Source organism: Xiphophorus hellerii, chromosome 10, assembly GCF_003331165.1.
Source record: "Xiphophorus hellerii strain 12219 chromosome 10, Xiphophorus_hellerii-4.1, whole genome shotgun sequence".
Lineage (NCBI taxonomy): Eukaryota > Metazoa > Chordata > Actinopteri > Cyprinodontiformes > Poeciliidae > Xiphophorus > Xiphophorus hellerii.
Window position 1 is genome coordinate 2518324 of NC_045681.1, and position 17769 is coordinate 2536092.

Genomic DNA, 17769 nt, shown 5'->3' on the forward strand with positions numbered 1-17769 from the left:
GAATTGTGAACCCAGCAGATATATGGAGAGCCAGGAATAGTAAAGATCCAGACGTTCTGAGTGTTGATCTAACAAGGTCGAGCCTTTTAATATAAATAGTCATAATGAGCGCTTCCTCCTGCTTTATTTAATGAAACTTAGAGACAAACAAGTGATTTGATATAATTGCAACAGAAATATGAACACATTTAGAAAAGTAAACATATTTGATGCTAACTGAATTTGCGTCATGCTGGGCAGGAACACCGTGGGTAATAATCGCTGTACAGATTCTTTTCCGGTGGTTTTCTCCCGGTGGCCTTGCGGTTTGGACGTCCCACCATCGTACGGCAGCTTAATGCTTCCTTCCCTAAAGACTTCGCTGACATTTTCCAAGGTCTTGCTTTCAAGGCATGCCTTGATTATTCCCTTTTAAAGCCTGGGAAGCTGAGTTAAAGAGGAACTAATCCTATTCCCCGGAATCTCTTCCCTTTGTGAGAAAGTCAGCAATCTGGTCAGCAGGAATCTGCAGCGGCACTAACTGAAATAAGTGATCCAAGAGCTGAAAGGGTTCTTCTGTCTAACAACAAACAGGACGCTGACGCTGGTAACGGACCGCTGGGACTACAAGGTCCCATCAAAAAAAGAACCGCAATGGCCGGAAAAATGTCTGGAGACAAATGACTCAAAACATCCACTTCAGCTGTGTATCAAGCAAACTGCATGTGGAAAACAGCTGATATGAAAAGTCTACCCATCTTTGTTGAAATGTCGGGTTTATTGACTTTTAGCCTGCATTGATAAAACTTGTGTAGTTAACATCATTTTAACTTTGTTTTATGTAACCTGCTTGTTTTTAGAAGGCAAATTACTCATTATTCAGGAAAAACGGAAGAAAAATAGACTTTTGGCGAATTCTGGAGCATTTATAAAAATCTTAATGAATGTGCATAGTTACTGCTACATAAATTAAATTAATCTTTCCAAAGGTATTATAAAAAAAAAAACAAATTAATGTGGTGCTATAAATTTGCAAACCTTTAGATTAATACTTTCTTATAAAATATTTGCAATATATTTAACTTTTAACATCTTTTAATAAAAAACATGGTGGACTGCTCCTACCACAGGTTTTCTGGGTAATTGAAAAAAAACAACATATCTAGTTATGAGATGAAATGTTTTAAATTGTTTTATGTCTTCCCCAAAAAGGTTTTAGTTTTTAACTGAGTTGTACTGAATATATTTCATATTAAACACTGTAAAAACATTTAGTTGTGTCTACTATCATCCACTATTTAAGTCAAATAAATTTAGCGAGTTTTGGATTTTGAACCTAAATGTTTGAGTTTGTGAAAGATAAACTTATAGAGCAGTAAATTGTTAACTTTTTATTAAGAGTTGAATAAACTAGAGTTTTTAGGTTAGCACTTAAAAAACTGAAAGATGAAAAAGACAGGAGTGGGAACTATTTCCCAGAATGCTTAGCGGCGTGTTTTTGTATCCTGAGATGAAGCGTTACATTGATCTGACTCTTGTGTTATTAAGGCAAATGTTTATTTTAATGCAGCTGACAGTTTGCAAAGCTTGAGGATAAAGTCCTGATCACACTAAATGTTTCTGAGCTGAATTCATTGAGATGTTTCATAAAATTCATCATCAGATCAGAAATTTGGTTCATGTGATTTAAAACAAGAATTTAAAAGTAAAATAAGTTGTTTATACTTTATATTGTGAATAAATAGAGAAATGTGTCTCTTTAACTGGGTGAGGACAGTTTTTTTTTCTTGCATATTGTGAAATAATTATTTGGTTTAAATTGTTGCATTAATTTAAAACTCACAATTCACGATTAATGAACTTAAAAAACAATGTTTAGACAATTTGTCTCTTGTTGTTAAATCAACTTCATGAACTTTAATTTATGAGTTAAAACCAAAATAATTTTCTTGTTGAATTAAATTGCATTTTCCAGGCAGCAGGTGGACTTTCATTTTCTAGTTAAACCACCTTCTAATGTTTTACAGTGAATGTGGAGAAAGTTCTGAAGTTACTTTTCTTGGACTCATTATTTACAAAAACCTGGCATTGTAACGCAGCTGGGTTGACGTTTTGTATCTACTGTATTCTGTCCCTCGTAACAATAAGTCTCAAACAACTACTCCCATTTAAAGTCGTGTCCCACCATTTCGTAGAACTTGACGTTATAAGGCCGGTAGAAATCTCTCAGTTGCTCGATGGCGTCTCTGTCTATCTGGACGTGAGTTCTGCCCTTGGACTTGCCCAGGCAGCGAGGCGAGCCGCTGCTCTCCGGCTTTTTAAGGCAAGGGAAGCCCTTGGTGCGATTGAAATAGAAGTGCTTGTCGGTGACGATGCGCTTCAGCCCGAGGAAGTCCTGCACCCGGGCCAGCTCGCCGGCCGGGTCCGTGATGAGACGCTCCCCGCTCACAAAGTGGATCTGAGCCAGGGGGAAGTAGCGCAGCCAGTTCTCGAGGTGCAGCGCGTACAGGCCGATCCGGATGGCGTTCCATGACACGTCCACGATCCCCAGGCTCTGGTTTCTGAAGGCCAGGTCCTGGAAGCTGGGCAGATCCGGCGTTTTGGATAAAGTCTGGGTGTAGTCTGATATCGCTCGAGTGACCGGGTCTCGCACCACAACGATGAGCTTAGTTTCCTGGGACATGGCAGAGATCCGGTGCGGAGTCTCTTTGGTCACAAAGTAGCTTGGTGTCTTCTCCATTGTTATTTGGCTTTCAAGGGTCCTTGGCATTAAACCTCTGAATAAAAAGAGAAAGTAAAGAACATGGCAGGATTTCTAGTGAAAGAAAAGCTTCTAATAAACAAAACAATGATTATTAACCTGTTCAAAGCTGCTGAAGTTACCACCAAAAATAAAATATTAAAGCACGTCAATATATTTAGGGCAGGATTACAGTGAGGGAATAAAGCCACTCAAACTTGGCTTCATTTTGAGGATAAAACCAGTTTCTTAATGTAAATGAACAAAGTCATGGAGGCTTGTTGTCGCTTGAGACTTGTGTTGTAGACAGCTTCCCTGCACATCATCCCAGAACTGTTCAAGAGTAATAAATCACCATGAATGCAATAAGAACATGTACTTGTATATATATATATATATATATATATATAGATAAGAGGTTAGTTCTGGGTCTTTAAAGTAGGCCACGGTGGTACGGATAATGTTTTCTGACGGTTTGTTCTGGCAGAATAGACTGAGCTGCTTATGGTAACCAAAGATTATTTACATTAGATTATGTTTTTATTTTATCAGCAAAAAATCAGTCAAACAAACAAAAAACCCTGAAATGTTTTATTATTATTATTATTATTATTATTATATCTGAATTGATTCCCATCAATCAAATCACAAGTATATTTTACAACAGTAAATTCCTGGTTCAAGACAATCTGCAGCATTTGTTAAGATTTTTCTTCCAAATCCAGCACCACTAAAAGTAAATGTCCCCTTATAAGTTTATTCTGCTTGTATGTTTGTTTAATTTAAAATCTAAATGAATTTCAAAGCAAACCTGGCCTGTGTGAAAATATAATTGCCTCACAAATTGGCTGATCAATCATGTTTTTTGGGTTTGGGTTCAAAAGATTGAACAAGTAGAACATTAGTGACAGAACCAGGAAATAATAATGCAAAGCAGATTCACTCATTGTAACCAGTGAGACCATTCAGACTAATGAAAAAAGGAACAAAGAGCAAATCTTGTTTTTAAGGATTTAAAAAAGTACATTGCAATCATAAACTAGTGAATGAGAAACTTCACAAACACTTTTAAATAATCTGCCTTTCTGGGAGATGACATTGTTTTATTACTGCATCACATTGGATCTGATGCAGTAATGAATGAGAATACATTATAGATTATAGACACATTATCAGGTGTCTAGATTCACATTGGTGCATTTTAGTTTTAGAAATTCATACATTTTTACTTCAATAACCTCTAATAGAATTTAAGTTAAATTCAGAAAAATCTTTGATTATCTATTTTAACATTTAATAATTGGTCCCTGGTTAATCCAGTCACAACGATTTTCTGGTGCTGCATATGCAGCGTGAAAAATAAACTTTGGTATTCATCTGTTCTCTGAAAAAATTAATGACTCTTGGTCTCTTAGCAACCAACCTATCTGCACATTTGGAGATGTGTGCAACTGCAGATGTTGACTGAGGAAAAGTTTGGCACAGAGTTTCTGTCTGGACAACTCTGCCGTGAATCCACCACCAGGCTACACTGCAAAAAATCTTACCAAGTAATCTGGTCCAGGTTCTAGTGCAAATATCTTATCAAACCTGACGTAACACAGAACAAACTTACAAGCAACTTTTTTTAGAGAGATAGAAGCTTGTTTTAAGGAAATAATTCCTTAATATTGATGAAGAAATTCTTGTTAACAAAGTCCAATCTGTACAACGTTCGGAACAAGAACCGTTTTAGAAAAAGACAGGAGTGGGAACTATTTCCCAGAATGCTTAGCGGCATGTTTTTATATGTTTAACTGGAAGAGGGCAGTTTTCTTTTCTTGCATATTGTAAAATAATTATTTGGTTAAATTGCAGCATTAAGTTAAAACTGACAATTCAAGATTAATGAACTTAAAAAACAATGTTTGGACAACTTGTCTCTTGTTAAATCAACTACATGAACTTTAATTTCTGAGTTAAAACCAAAACAATTTTCTTGTTGAATTAAATTGCATTTTCAAGTTAAACCACCTTCTAATGTTTTACAGTGCACCATCAATGCTCTGGGTGGTTTTTAAAGTGAAGGTTGCCTCATGATCTGGTGCTGATGTCATCAGACTTGTTTTCAATGTTTCCCTAACACATCTGAATCCATGAGTGAGTCATTAGCGCGTTCCTGCAGAACATGATGATGTGTTGACGGAGTAATTCAGACATTTGAATAATCCGGGTCATGTTTAAACATACAGGATGTCGTATGAAGAACACAAATTAAACTTTATGGAAAACAACTAAACCAGCACAGGGCAGAAAGACTGAAAATGAATGTCTGTTTGCTGGTATTTGTTCTCTGCAGGAGAACCTGGCCAAGCCGGTTCTGCTCTGCGGCTTTTAGCGCGGCTGAGACTTGGCCAGGAAAGCCACCATCTGATGCTTGGCAAGTTCACTGCAGCAATCTTTATTCTTTTGTTTAGATATTGCTTAAAACAAGCCGTGCACAAAGCGCCATCAGTTACGGATTTAGAACGAAAAGATTCCTGACAACGAATTGGACTTTGTTAATGAAACAGCTGTTTTATTTCCAAAGCCTCCGTCGCCTGACCTTTTACCAGTTTTGACAGCTGACAGTCAAACGGCCTGTGGGATCACATCTCTGGAAGACGTCTGTGAGATAAAAGGGCTTCAGCTGCCAAACATCCTGAAGAGTGCCAATTAGTGGAGATACTCTCACTCTGTAATTATTGTATACACATTTCCCCCGCAGACTACAAGACAGCAAATCATTAAAGTAGCATGTCTTTAAAAGGAAATGAGAGGGACTTGTTGTCGTACATATTTTTCTTATCAACAAACAAACATATTCTTGTTAATCTCTAATGGGGCTAAATTAATAATTAAAGATATGCTAAATGTGTGGGGTGTTAATCAGCCGAATAATGTAGCATCACCATTAGGTTTTATTATATTTTGTTTTATTGAACAGCAGCGGTGTCAAACTCATTTTGGTTTTGGGCCAAATCAAGGTCATGAAAGCTCTTAAAGGGCCGGTTGTGCCAGAGTGTAGTGATAAAACCTGATCACAAAATGTTAAAATATAAATTAATTCTAAAAATTAAATACTATTGACCATCTTTTCTGTCCTTCCAGAATTTTTTGATTCTTTTTGTGATTTTTTTCAATAAAAGTCAAAGTGTTTGTGGTACTAATTTGGAAATATTTGTGATATTTGTGTTTATTTATGACGGTAAACGTGACTTTTTATTACTTGCTGTATAGATCATGGGCTATAACCTGACATTAATTAAAGCTGAGGCAGCTGTTTAGTACAAGTAAGAAAGTTTTTAACAATTTTTGAGAAAAATCTGCAATAGACTCCCAATTATGTATTAACGCAAAAAAGTGTGGGGATTTGTTGATTTTGCATGAATTTCCACAATAATTCTCAAGAAACTGGAGGGACTGATTGATGTAATTTGGCAGTAAACAGATAAAAACTGCATTGATTTGATTGATAACATGATATTTAAGCACACTTCGTGTTTACTCTAGAATCTAGAGGGCCACATAAAAAGCTACGGCGGGCCGGATTTGGCCCACGGGCCTTGAGTTTGACACATATGTTTTACACAGACATTCAAGATGGCTGCCTTGCCTATTTAAAGTGAACTACTTGCATTTCTCTTGGGTTTTTATCAATAAACAACCAACAGTTCAGCCTTAGTGTTTTTGTCTGTTGCTGCAGTTTGAAAGCAGATTTAAGGTGAAGTTGCGCCAACAGGAGTTGGGAGATACTGTAACTCCAAAATACTCTAGAAAAATGTTTTCCACTGGCAGATTATTTCACTATAAAAAGACATTTTTACCATAAGTTAATTTATCTGCCAACGGAAGTAGAACTTTTTCATCAATATTAAGGAATTATTTACTTAAAACAAGCCTCTAAATCTTGCTGAAAAGTTTCTTTTGACTCAGTTTATCTTATTCCAAGTGTACTAAGATATCTGCACCGGAAACTAGACCAAAACTAATGGGATAGATTTTGTTTTTGCAGTGAAGTTACAGATTCCAGGAATTCAGTTTCACGTCTTTTCCTTCGAAAACTTAATAAAGAATAGTAGAAATAAAATTCCACGCCTAAACATGTCCATTGATCGCATATGTTTGGTTCTTACCTGTACCACTCCAGACCTCGATCATAATTTCGATCGAAGAAATGCGTTTCGGTTCCAGCCGCTCGGACGTCCGGATGAATCCTAATGAACTCCAGCACCGCCCTCGTTCCTCCCTTTTTCACGCCGACTATGATGGCGTTTGGTAACTTTTTATTGCCGAACTTCAGGTGACTCATCGGAGGACTGGGGGTGTTCTCCCTGCCGGTGCGGGCCGCGGCGGAGCGCCTCAGCTCGGCTTGAGGAGCCTCATCAGCAGCGCTGCTCTTCCTGGCGTCCGGCGGAAACAGACAGGACGGGGATTTCTGAAGGCGCCGTTTGGCTCCATCAGCTTGCAGACAGCCGGGCGTCGGATCACCTGACTTATGCATGACAGCACCGCCGGGGAACAGCGCGCAGTAGCACAGAAACGACAGAAAAAGAGATAAGAGACAAATTGATGTTCCTCTGAGCCGGTGCGAGAACGGGAAAAGTCGACTGAAGATGAGCACGCATGCCATCTCTCCATTTAGACAAACAGTGCATGGTTTTCTAACTGACCAGGCGTCCCATCCTGACTAACTACTTCACCTGCTTCAGCGGTGGAGCTGCCAATAGACTCCGAATCAACACAGACCTTCAGAAACACTGGCGGGTCAGTACTTCCATCCCCACAGGGCGGGAGGCTGTATTTCAAACAACCCAGGAATCCAGATCCCCATCTCCTCAGCTCAGTACCAGGGAAGGTGTCGGGTCGCTTGGAGCTGACCTGGAAGGCGACATCCTGTTTTAAAGCTCCTGGAGGTCTCCGTGATCATTACGCACGGCTGGGGTGCCGGAGCGCTGCGCAGCGCGCTCTGTGGAAACATGCGCGGACTGGGAGCTCCAAACCAGCTGAGTGGCGCAAAAATATTCCAACACGGTGACGTCAGAGCACTTTTGCTTTTAAAAAGAAATAAACGATCCCCTTCCGGTTATCTGCGTTCACCAGGTTACTCGTTGTTGGAAACTTTGTGCAATCAAGCGCAGCGCTGTTTGTCCCCTTTGAATGAATATATGAACATTTTGAAAATGGAAGTGACTAAATATCTAAAATTTTACTGCAACAGTAAAATAAATAACAGTTGAAATGCAAAAATAACCAACAGTAATTAACATTTCCACTCATATAGATGTACACTGGAAAAAATATTCATTTGAACCCACTTAGAAAATTGCTACATCCAATGTTATTAGTTTTGCCCATTGTGGCCTCAGAATTATTTAAATCAGAATTATAGCTTGACCAAAAAATAATAATAAATAATTAGCATTAACAAATTACAGTCATTTTTTAAGTTGATGGAAGGAAACATTTTTTTTAGTGCAACAACCCTGCTGATCCACAAAAATATTTCACGTTTTTCACGTCATGCTAAATTATCTAAAAGTGAACTTATTTCAATAATTTAATTTAAAAAATGAATCTCATTCTGTCGATCCACCTTTCAAAAATTATTTAATTTGCTACAAGTAATCAAATAAAGTTTATTTAATGTGCAATGTTAAACAAACATAAATAAAATGTTTGACAAACTTAAGTTGATGAGATGCAACAAATTAACTCATTTTTAAAAGTTGGGGTTCAGTTCTGTTTTTTTTCAGTGAAGGTTCTTAATGACATTTTATGTACCACACTTTTTCCTTCCACTAAGTGTCATGCAGCGGTGTGGTGTTGGTGGTGAGGCAGAGGCAGCGGACCCAGGAATGATGAATATGATGATTTTAATTATAAATAAACCCAGCAACAGGTAGTACACACACTGACAACGGATAGACTAGACATTGACGAGGACCCGACGAGGAACAAGGAACACAGGTGGAGTTAAATACACGGGAGGGTAATCACAGAAACGAGACACACCTGGGAACAATCAAGGGGAGGACAGGACAACGAAGAGACTTAGGGACACAGAACACTCTAAACAAGGAAAAGCACAGACCATGACAGTACCCCCCCCTCAAGGGCGGCTACCAGACGCCCAAGAAAAAACCCCCCAAAAAACCCAACAAGGGTGGGTGGAGGGGCGCTGGACGGCGGGCCAGAGTCCAAACTAACAAAAAACAACCCACCATCGTGGGCGGAAAAACAAGAAGGGCCAAGAGTCCATAAACAACAAAAAAAAACTACCCACAGGGTGGGCGGAGGCAAAGGAGGCGGGAACCACGGAGGTGGTCCGGCGGTCGTCCGCGGCGGCGGGAACCACGGAGGTGGTCCGGCGGTCGACCGCGGCGCTGGAGGCGGGAACCACGGAGGCGGTCCGGCGGCCGTCCGCGGCGCTGGAGGCGGGAACCACAGAGGCGGTCCGGCGGCCGTCCGCGGCGCTGGAGGCGGGAACCACGGAGGCGGGAACCACGGAGGCGGTCCGGCGGCCGTCCGCGGCGCTGGAGGCGGGAACCACGGAGGCGGTCCGGCGGCCGTCCGCGGCGCTGGAGGCGGGAACCACGGAGGCGGTCCGGCGGCCGTCCGCGGCGCTGGAGGCGGCGATGATGAGTCCCGGGGGCCGCCCACAGACGGCGACGACGAGCCCCCCGAGGCAGGGTCTCGGTCGGAGCACAGGGGGTCTCGGTCTCAGGTGGAACACTGGGGGTCTCGGTCTCGGGTGGAACGCTGGGGGTCTCGGTCTCGGGTGGAACGCAGGGAGTCTCGGTCAGAACGGATAGGGACTGGGTCTCGGTCGGAACACTGGGGGTCTCGGTCTCTGGAGGAACGCTGGGGGTCAGAGTCTCTGGAGGAACACAGAGGGTCTGAGTCTCGGTCGGAACACTGGGAGTCTCGGTCAGAACACTGGGGGTCTCTGGAGGAACGCAGAAGGTCAGGGTCTCGGGTGGAACACTGGGGGTCTCGGTCTCGGGTGGAACGCAGAGGGTCTCGGTCTCGGGTGGAACGCAGAGGGTCTCGGTCTCGGGTGGAACGCAGAGGGTCTCGGTCTCGGGTGGAACGCAGAGGGTCTCGGTCTCGGGTGGAACGCAGAGGGTCTCTGGAGGAACGCAGGGAGTCAGAGTCGGAACGCAGAGAGTCTCTGGAGGAACGCAGGGAGTCTGAGTCGGAACGCAGGGAGTCTCGGAAGGAACGCTAGGGGTCTGGGTCTCGGAAGGAACACTGGGAGTCTCGGAAGGAACACTGGGAGTCTCGGAAGGAACACTGGGAGTCTCGGAAGGTGCGCCGGCTGGAACGCCGGCTGATTCGGCCTCGGGTGCGCCGGCTGGAACGCCGGCTGATTCGGCCTCGGGTGCGCCGGCTGGAACGCCGGCTGATTCGGCCTCGGGTGCGCCGGCTGGAGGTGAGCCGGAGCGGAGCCTCGGGGCCGGCTGCGGGGGCGAGCCGGAGCGGAGCCTGGGAACCGGCTGCGGGGGCGAGCCGCAGCGAAGCCTGGGAACCGGTAGCGGAGGTGACAGCTCCGGAAGGCGACGAGGGGCCGGGTCTGCCGGCGGCTCACGTCGCTGTCTCCGAGCTGGCAACGGAGGTGGCGGCTCCGGAAAGCGACGAGGGGCCGGGTCTGCCGGCGGCTCACGTCGCTGTCTCCGGGCAGACAGCGGAGGTGGCGGCTCCGGAAAGCGACGAGGGGCCGGGTCTGCCGGCGGCTCACGCCGCTGTCTCCGGGCAGACAGCGGGGAAGGTGTCTCCGGAAAGCGACGAGGGGCCGGCTCCACCGGTGGCTCAGGTCGCTGGCTTCCCGGACGGAGGTATCGACGGGGGCCATATCCGGGGGGTGCCAACACCAGTCTTGTCCCCCGGAATAGCTCCCGCTGCAGGTCGGCGAGGGCTTCAGCTAGCTCCCTCTCCTCCCTGCCAGATCTCCGCCTCCCTCCGCTCTGCCTTTTTGGAGGGAACCTCACTCCAGCTGGGTCCATTCTTTAGCAGCCTCACCGTTCGGTATGGTCGGGTCCTTCTGTCATGCAGCGGTGTGGTGTTGGTGGTGAGGCAGAGGCAGCGGACCCAGGAATGATGAATATGATGATTTTAATTATAAATAAACCCAGCAACAGGTAGTACACACACTGACAACGGATAGACTAGACATTGACGAGGACCCGACGAGGAACAAGGAACACAGGTGGAGTTAAATACACGGGAGGGTAATCACAGAAACGAGACACACCTGGGAACAATCAAGGGGAGGACAGGACAACGAAGAGACTTAGGGACACAGAACACTCTAAATAAACAAGGAAAAGCACAGACCATGACACTAAGCTTTTCATTGATATTATTGAATGCGCTCTATAAATGACCTGCTTCTTTACATTGCTGTGTTAAAAAAACTTTAATTTATATATTTTATGTAGTATTTACTTTTTAATTTGAAGATATTTCGGGGGTTTACCTGCTTCCTGCAATAATCTACTAAAATAAACACTTGAAAATAATCTGAGATTCACTTTTTAAAACTAAATTACTGAAATAAATCTACTTTTCATGAGTTGAGTATTGCATCTTTTCATTTTCCTCAGGCTGATGTGGCAAAGCTTCAAAACAAACTCATGTGGTGAGAATTAATTCTGCGTTTTTGTGTTTATGAGCTTTTTTTATTATTATTTAACTCCAGTTAATTACTTTTTGCAGCAAACCAGGCCAGAAACACCCGATCTTCATTCTTGCTAATTAGACTATTTTTAAAGAGCAAATCTGTCAAACATTTCATCAAAATTAAAACCGTCGCTTTTGGAAGATTTCTTTTTCCATGAGCAAAAAATTCTGTACGTGCCAGAAAATATGTGATAATTGTTTCACTTTTCACTTCATGTCATAATTGTAAATATAAACATGTGATTATGAGGAAAATCAAAAAGATTCTGGAACAATTTTGTCCAGATGTTGATCAGAAATTGTAGCTAAAACAAACCTAGAACTTTTTTTTGTTTTATAATTTTTTCCCATCTTTTTTATCTTAAGAAAATCAAAAACACTGGAAAAAAATCCTGACATAAAGGATCATAATTCATGCATGACGGGGTTAAGGAGTTTGTTGAGTGTTTATTTCTCGAAACAGAACTGCGTAAAGTGAATTCTGAATCCCATCGGACTCTGTTTGGACTGTTCCTCTTTCTTGTTCTGGCATGGCACCGCCATCTTTATTTATGTATTAACTGGCTATTCTTAAGGATAACCAGCAGCGCCCTCAGATGGATGGAGGCCAAATTACAACACTGAAAGAAGGTCTAAGCAGAGGTAAGTCGATGGATTTTAATTTAATAAACCATTAACAGCTCCAAAGATGATGACGCATTAACTTCTCTTTACAATGTAGTGTGATGAAGTTATGGTAATGCAAAATGGATCAGCCCATCATTCCTCACAGGTTGCGGACACAACATAAGACCTTTAGGTCGACCTGAACTCCTGAACTCCAGAACTCCAGCAGAGTTTCCCTCATTTGGGTCTGAACTGATCTCATCTGGCACAACTTTCCCTCCAGCAGAGGAAGTGTTTGAGGACCAGTGGGCGGTCATCTCTCTTCATTTTTTCTGATGACTGGTACAAATGCTGACAAGGTCCAAGGTGGAAAACAGTGGAGGGTAAAAACTCCCCAGACTGCAAAGACACACGGGGAGGAGTTGAGACGTCGCCGCGGAGCTCCTGCGGGTGTCTGCGCCCAATCTCACAGGCCTCTGATTAAAGAATGATTTATAGAGGCGAGTCAGAGGGAGCTGCTCGGCAATCCGTCTACTGAATGAGATTTTTCCTCAGGATGAGGGCGGGTAAATCAAACCTCGAGGCGAGAAGCCTGCGAAGCTCTGCGATAGGGCGCTGTGATTAAATGTTATAATCGCAACTCTCTGCTGAGACCACAGCTTGGATTTTCGGTGTCGCCGTCAAAAATAATAAAATCAGTTTACCCTTTGTCTCATTCCCTGAGCATAAGTCTTATTGTAGCTTATTACACAGCAGCTTAACCTTTCCGACCTCCATAAACCATAACCGAGGCGCGGTGCAACTCTCGGTTCAGCACCGTCAGCCAAAAAACTCCACGATAAACAGGAAGCATTCAAATTTAACAAACTGAGGCTGAACTAACAAAACAGGTAGGAATCTGAACTACAAAGACAATAAAGATGAAACAACCGTCTCCATGTGAGCAGCCAGCACATTTTTCACTCCCTCCACTCTAAATGTAGGTTATGTACCCACTGACCACTCCATCAGACACGCAGCTCATTTATCAACGGCAGAGAGGCCTGTGGAGGGGAAGTCTCCCTGTCCTGCCCTGATCAGACACTCCGGGCAGATACAGATGATCAACACAGCTTTACGTCGGCTGGATGAGGAATCGCTGAAGATTCAGTTCAAACCCAGCACAGCTGTACGCTGGGAGAGAAAAACAAGCATCAGCTTCCATGTTCTGAAGGAAAACTCACTTTAAAACTTAAAAAAAAAGCAAGTACAGATTCAAAACAATGGCCCAGACACAATTTTTCATCTGATATTCAGAAAGATATTTTAAATATACACAATAAAGGTGAAACAGGTGTACAGCTAAATGTTTATTTGTGTTATCTGGAGAGAAAAAAATTACAAAAATCTGTTTTGAGTTGATTTTACTTCGAATTACCGACAGAGCAGCGCCACCTGCTGGACAGCCGGTGGTACTTCAGTGACTTCACCTCATTGTTTTTCCTTCTAAGTGAAAATGAAAGTTTTCAGTCAGAAAGACAGAAAGGACAATCGGACAATTCAACGGTAAGTTCACCTTTTCACAGCAGAGCTACAGAATAATATTCCTTCTGCAGAGATGGAAATCTGCTCCGCTAAGCTTCAGGATTTGGAGAACGCGTTTTAAACGACAGGAAAATTAGTTTAATTTCTTTTGTGACGAACTTTGTGTGACGTCAGCGGCTTTCTTATCTGCTTTTTGGGCATAATTAACACAATATGACGCGTTTTGTGATTGTTTTTGTCCGGTAGTGAAACACAAACCCACAGCGGATAATCGATGCCCTAATTATTTTAACACGAAGTTTCTTTATTGAACCAGTTACTCATGTTGGCTCACATTCCGCACCTTTACACAAAGTTAGCTCTGAATTAGCTACTGCAGCATTTTATGTGCACTGGTGAAATGGAAACAATAAAACTGGCGAAATCATCTCATTTGATAAATGTTAGTAAGCATTTTTAGAGTGGAAATGTAATTAATTTAGACTAATAATTGCATGACACAGACATCAATTCTGCTGTTTTAAACATACTATATACCATAAATATATTTGTAATACTTTCTTTCGGACACATACAGAAGTGTGATTTGTATCACTAAGCTCCACACATTATTTAATCATATTTTCAAACTTAATGGTATTTATCGATAGTCTCGTTTAACAAACATGAGAAACAGCAAAAATAATCCTGATAATTTGGGGGAATTTTAAATATTAATTTCCATTTACCATGACAATGACAAATAGAAAAAGTATTTATCAAAAGAAATTTATTATGATAAGCGATATGATAAATGAACATCCCCATTTAATCTTCCTTCATTTCTTCCACTTTCACTGTATTTCTTCTCTTATTTTGTCCTTGTTTGTGTTTTTCCATCTTCTCATTTTTTCCTTCTTTCTTTCTGCTTTTTGTGCTTCTTAGTTTCTGTCCTTGCATCGCTTCTTGTTTCATTTCTTCTTTGTGTTCTTCCTCTTTCTTCCTTCCTTGAGTTAAAATTTTCAAATAGGTGTAATGGACAAAGAACGCCTATTTAATAAAAACTATTTTAAGTGTTCTGATTGAGTTGAATTAAGTAGAGTTTTTAGGTTAGCACTTAAAAAACTGAAAGAAGAAAAAGACAGGAGTGGGAACTATTTCCCAGAATGCTTAGCGGCGTGTTTTTGTCTCCTGAGATGAAGCGTTACATTGATCTGACTCTTGTGTTATTAAGGCAAATGTTCATTTTAATGCAGCTGACAGTTTGCAAAGCTTGAGGATAATGTCCTGATCACACTAAATGTTTCTGAGCTGAATTCATTGAGATGTTTCATAAAATTCATCATCAGATCAGAAATTTGGTTCATGTCATTTGAAACAAGAATTTAATTATTCTAAAGTAAAATAAGTTATTTTAATTTCATATTGTGAGTAAAATAATAGAGAAATGTGTCTCTTTAACTGGGTGAGGACAGTTTTTTTTCTTGCATTTTGTGAAATAATTATTTGGTTTAAATTGTTGCATTAATTTAAAACTCACAATTCACGATTAATGAACTTTAAAAAACAATGTTTAGGCAATTTGTCTCTTCTTAAATCAACTTCATGAATTTTAATTTCTGAGTTAAAACCAAAATAATTTTCTTGTTGAATTAAATTGGATTTTCAGGGACTTTCATTTTCACGTTTAACCACGACTATTTCCATATTCAATCCTAAATTATCAGTAAAATAAAATCTGGTTTCATTCAAAGTAATAATAATAAATACAAAACTTTGAAAAAATAAAAATAAAACATTGATTTTCAAAATGTAGAAAATGCTATAAAAAAAAATTTGGTTTTGAGTCTAAAGTTGCAAATGTAATCCAATACACAAAACACGAAGAAGTGTTTTGTGTTTTATTTCCTTCAAAGGTGTCAAAACAGTAGAGAATTATAAATAATATCGGTAAATATCGGTTATCAACCAAAACACCAATATCAATATCGGGTTTTGATATCGGCCCATATTTTCACATCGGTGCGTCTCTAGAAATATTTAAATGAAAACGTTTTCCTTGCTTTGGTTGAATAAACGTAAATGACTGCGTTTCTTTTGTCAGGAAACATGGTGACGGTTTACTCACATGTTGCTGGAAACACCTTAGGCTCTCATCTCACAATAGAAAAAAGACTCAAGAAAAGAGGAGCAAAACTGCAGCGCAGCCCCGATCAGAGTGATTACACAATCGTCTTCTGTCCGATCGTTAGTCGTTTTGAGACGGACATCCAGGCAGCGTTGTCCACCGTCCCAGGTAAATAAATACGCACCAGGATGTCACTATAACAGGTTTGTTCTCTTTTAACTGCTTGACTCACGCGTCGTCTTCACGCAAAGGAAGTCGGAATGTGATTCTGGTGGCGATGCATCACACTTACGACCCGAACTACACCTTACCAGACAAACGGAGCTGCGACAACACGGCAGTGAAGCTCCTGGTGGAGTTTTTGTTTTTTGAGAAGAAGGGACTTCTGAAATGTCCGCGCAACTCAAAGGCAAAGAAAGCAATCTGGAAAGAGGTAATCTCAAAGAGCCGTTGTTTCACGTTAGTCTTCATGACTAACAGTCCAGTACCGGGGCGTCCAAACTTTCTGTCATGTGCAGCAAAATCGTCAAGATCCCAAGAACATACTGTATATATATTTTTTAGAGTTAAAAACATAAAAGATGTTATTGTTTCATTATTTTACCCACTCAATAATTAAAAGAATAAAGTAATCCAATATGTCTTGGGATGAAATTAGCATTTTTGTCTAATTAAAGACAGGCAATCAGTTTGCAGATTTGAAAGAAAAATAAATTGTGTTCTACTACCTAACAAGAGATAATTTGTTGCTCATAATTTTACTCTATTTAATACTTAAAGTTTCTACTTGTTGAATTGCAGTTGAGGACCGCACAAAATCATTCCAGGGGCCGCAAATCGCCCGCAGCCCGTATTTTGGGCACCCCTGGTTAGATCTGTCACAGTAGCAAATTGTCCCAGAAATGATTGAGATAAACGATAATGTTGTAATATTGTTGTTTTGAGACCAAATTCAAGTAATGTATTAATAATGGCATAATAATGCAAGATGAAAACTTTTATTTTGTAAAGATTTGTTAGCAGAGGAACTGCGAGATATTTTAAATTTCCAAAATAAAGCACAAAAAATACATAAATAAATAAAACAGAGACAAAAACCAACAGAATGTAAGAGGTTATGAAGTCTCTGGAAGTAAAACTGCCCTTCAAAAAATACTAATAATCAGAATAGAAATGACTGATCTCGTTTTAATTTACCATGTGAATAGCGCCCCTGCAGGCGCAAACGGGTATTGCTGATTGTGATTTAAATGGCGTTTGTTTGTTTTTCCGATCAGATAATCAAAGCTTTTCTGTATCTGATCATCAGAGGGGAGCAGCACAGCAGATCATGTTACACATATTTTTAATTCTTTGCATTTTTTAAGGGACATTTTATTTTCACATTTTTTTTCTTGTTAAATGTAGAAAAAAAAGACAATTTGAGTTTCTGATGCTTGAAAGGTCGTGATATAAATGTCCTACTTGTTCATCAGATCTTTGGTGTTTAAAATTTTTATTTCTGTTTTTTTTCTTACAGCTGGGGATTTCAAACTTTCTAAAGAACAAGAATAAATCCTCATGAGAAACTCTTGAAGCTTCAGCTGATGTTATTTCTTTGTATCAAAAATAAAAGTTTGTGATTTTAAATCTAAATCTGTTTGTGGTGTGAATAGTTTTAGCTTGTCTTGTGTGGGAAGCGCTGAACCATTTCTTCCTTTTTATTATGAAAAAATAAACATGTTTGCTAAATTACTGGACCTGGAACCTTCTGCATTGGCTTTATGACACTAAAATGTATTTTCTATGTAAAAAATAACATGAATTTTGATATAAAACGGATTTTAACAGCCGACACTGACTGAGAAATTGTTGGAATCCAGATGGGTTTAGTTCAAAACAACAGCAAAGAAATATATGATAAAGCATCTAATATTCATTGCTGAGGTATGGTGTGGGGTCTGTAATGCTGCGGGACTTTTTCTTACTACATAATAAGCCAGATGATAAGAAAGATAAAAACGTATTCAGAGGTCCTTGTCATGTTATCCCAACATGAAATTCTGCAGGAATAAAAGTTAATTTTATTTTTAAGTTGTTGTTTTTTTTTCATATCTTCACCAGAGCTTTAAAA

At 40.7% G+C, this 17769-nt stretch overlaps 1 protein-coding gene across 1 annotated transcript; it reads right to left on the minus strand.

Annotated features, from left to right (window-relative positions):
* Positions 1 to 1911: 1911 nt before the first annotated feature.
* Positions 1912 to 8070, minus strand: LOC116727673 (heparan sulfate glucosamine 3-O-sulfotransferase 2-like). Its single transcript, XM_032575265.1, has 2 exons — positions 6874 to 8070; positions 1912 to 2756 (listed from the first exon to the last, which is right to left on the minus strand). Exons 1-2 carry the CDS (start codon positions 7368 to 7370, stop codon positions 2138 to 2140), a joined length of 1116 nt encoding a protein of 371 aa, XP_032431156.1. The 5' UTR covers positions 7371 to 8070; the 3' UTR covers positions 1912 to 2137.
* Positions 8071 to 17769: the final 9699 nt, after the last annotated feature.

Bases quoted from the DNA above. Each gene is read 5' to 3' on its own strand.
- LOC116727673 (XM_032575265.1), bottom strand. From the start codon at position 7,370: ATGGCATGCGTGCTCATCTTCAGTCGACTTTTCCCGTTCTCGCACCGG. The intron at 2,757-6,873 runs GTAAGAACCAAA...CTTTTTATTCAG, and splicing joins CGAGGTCTGGAGTGGTACAG to AGGTTTAATGCCAAGGACCC.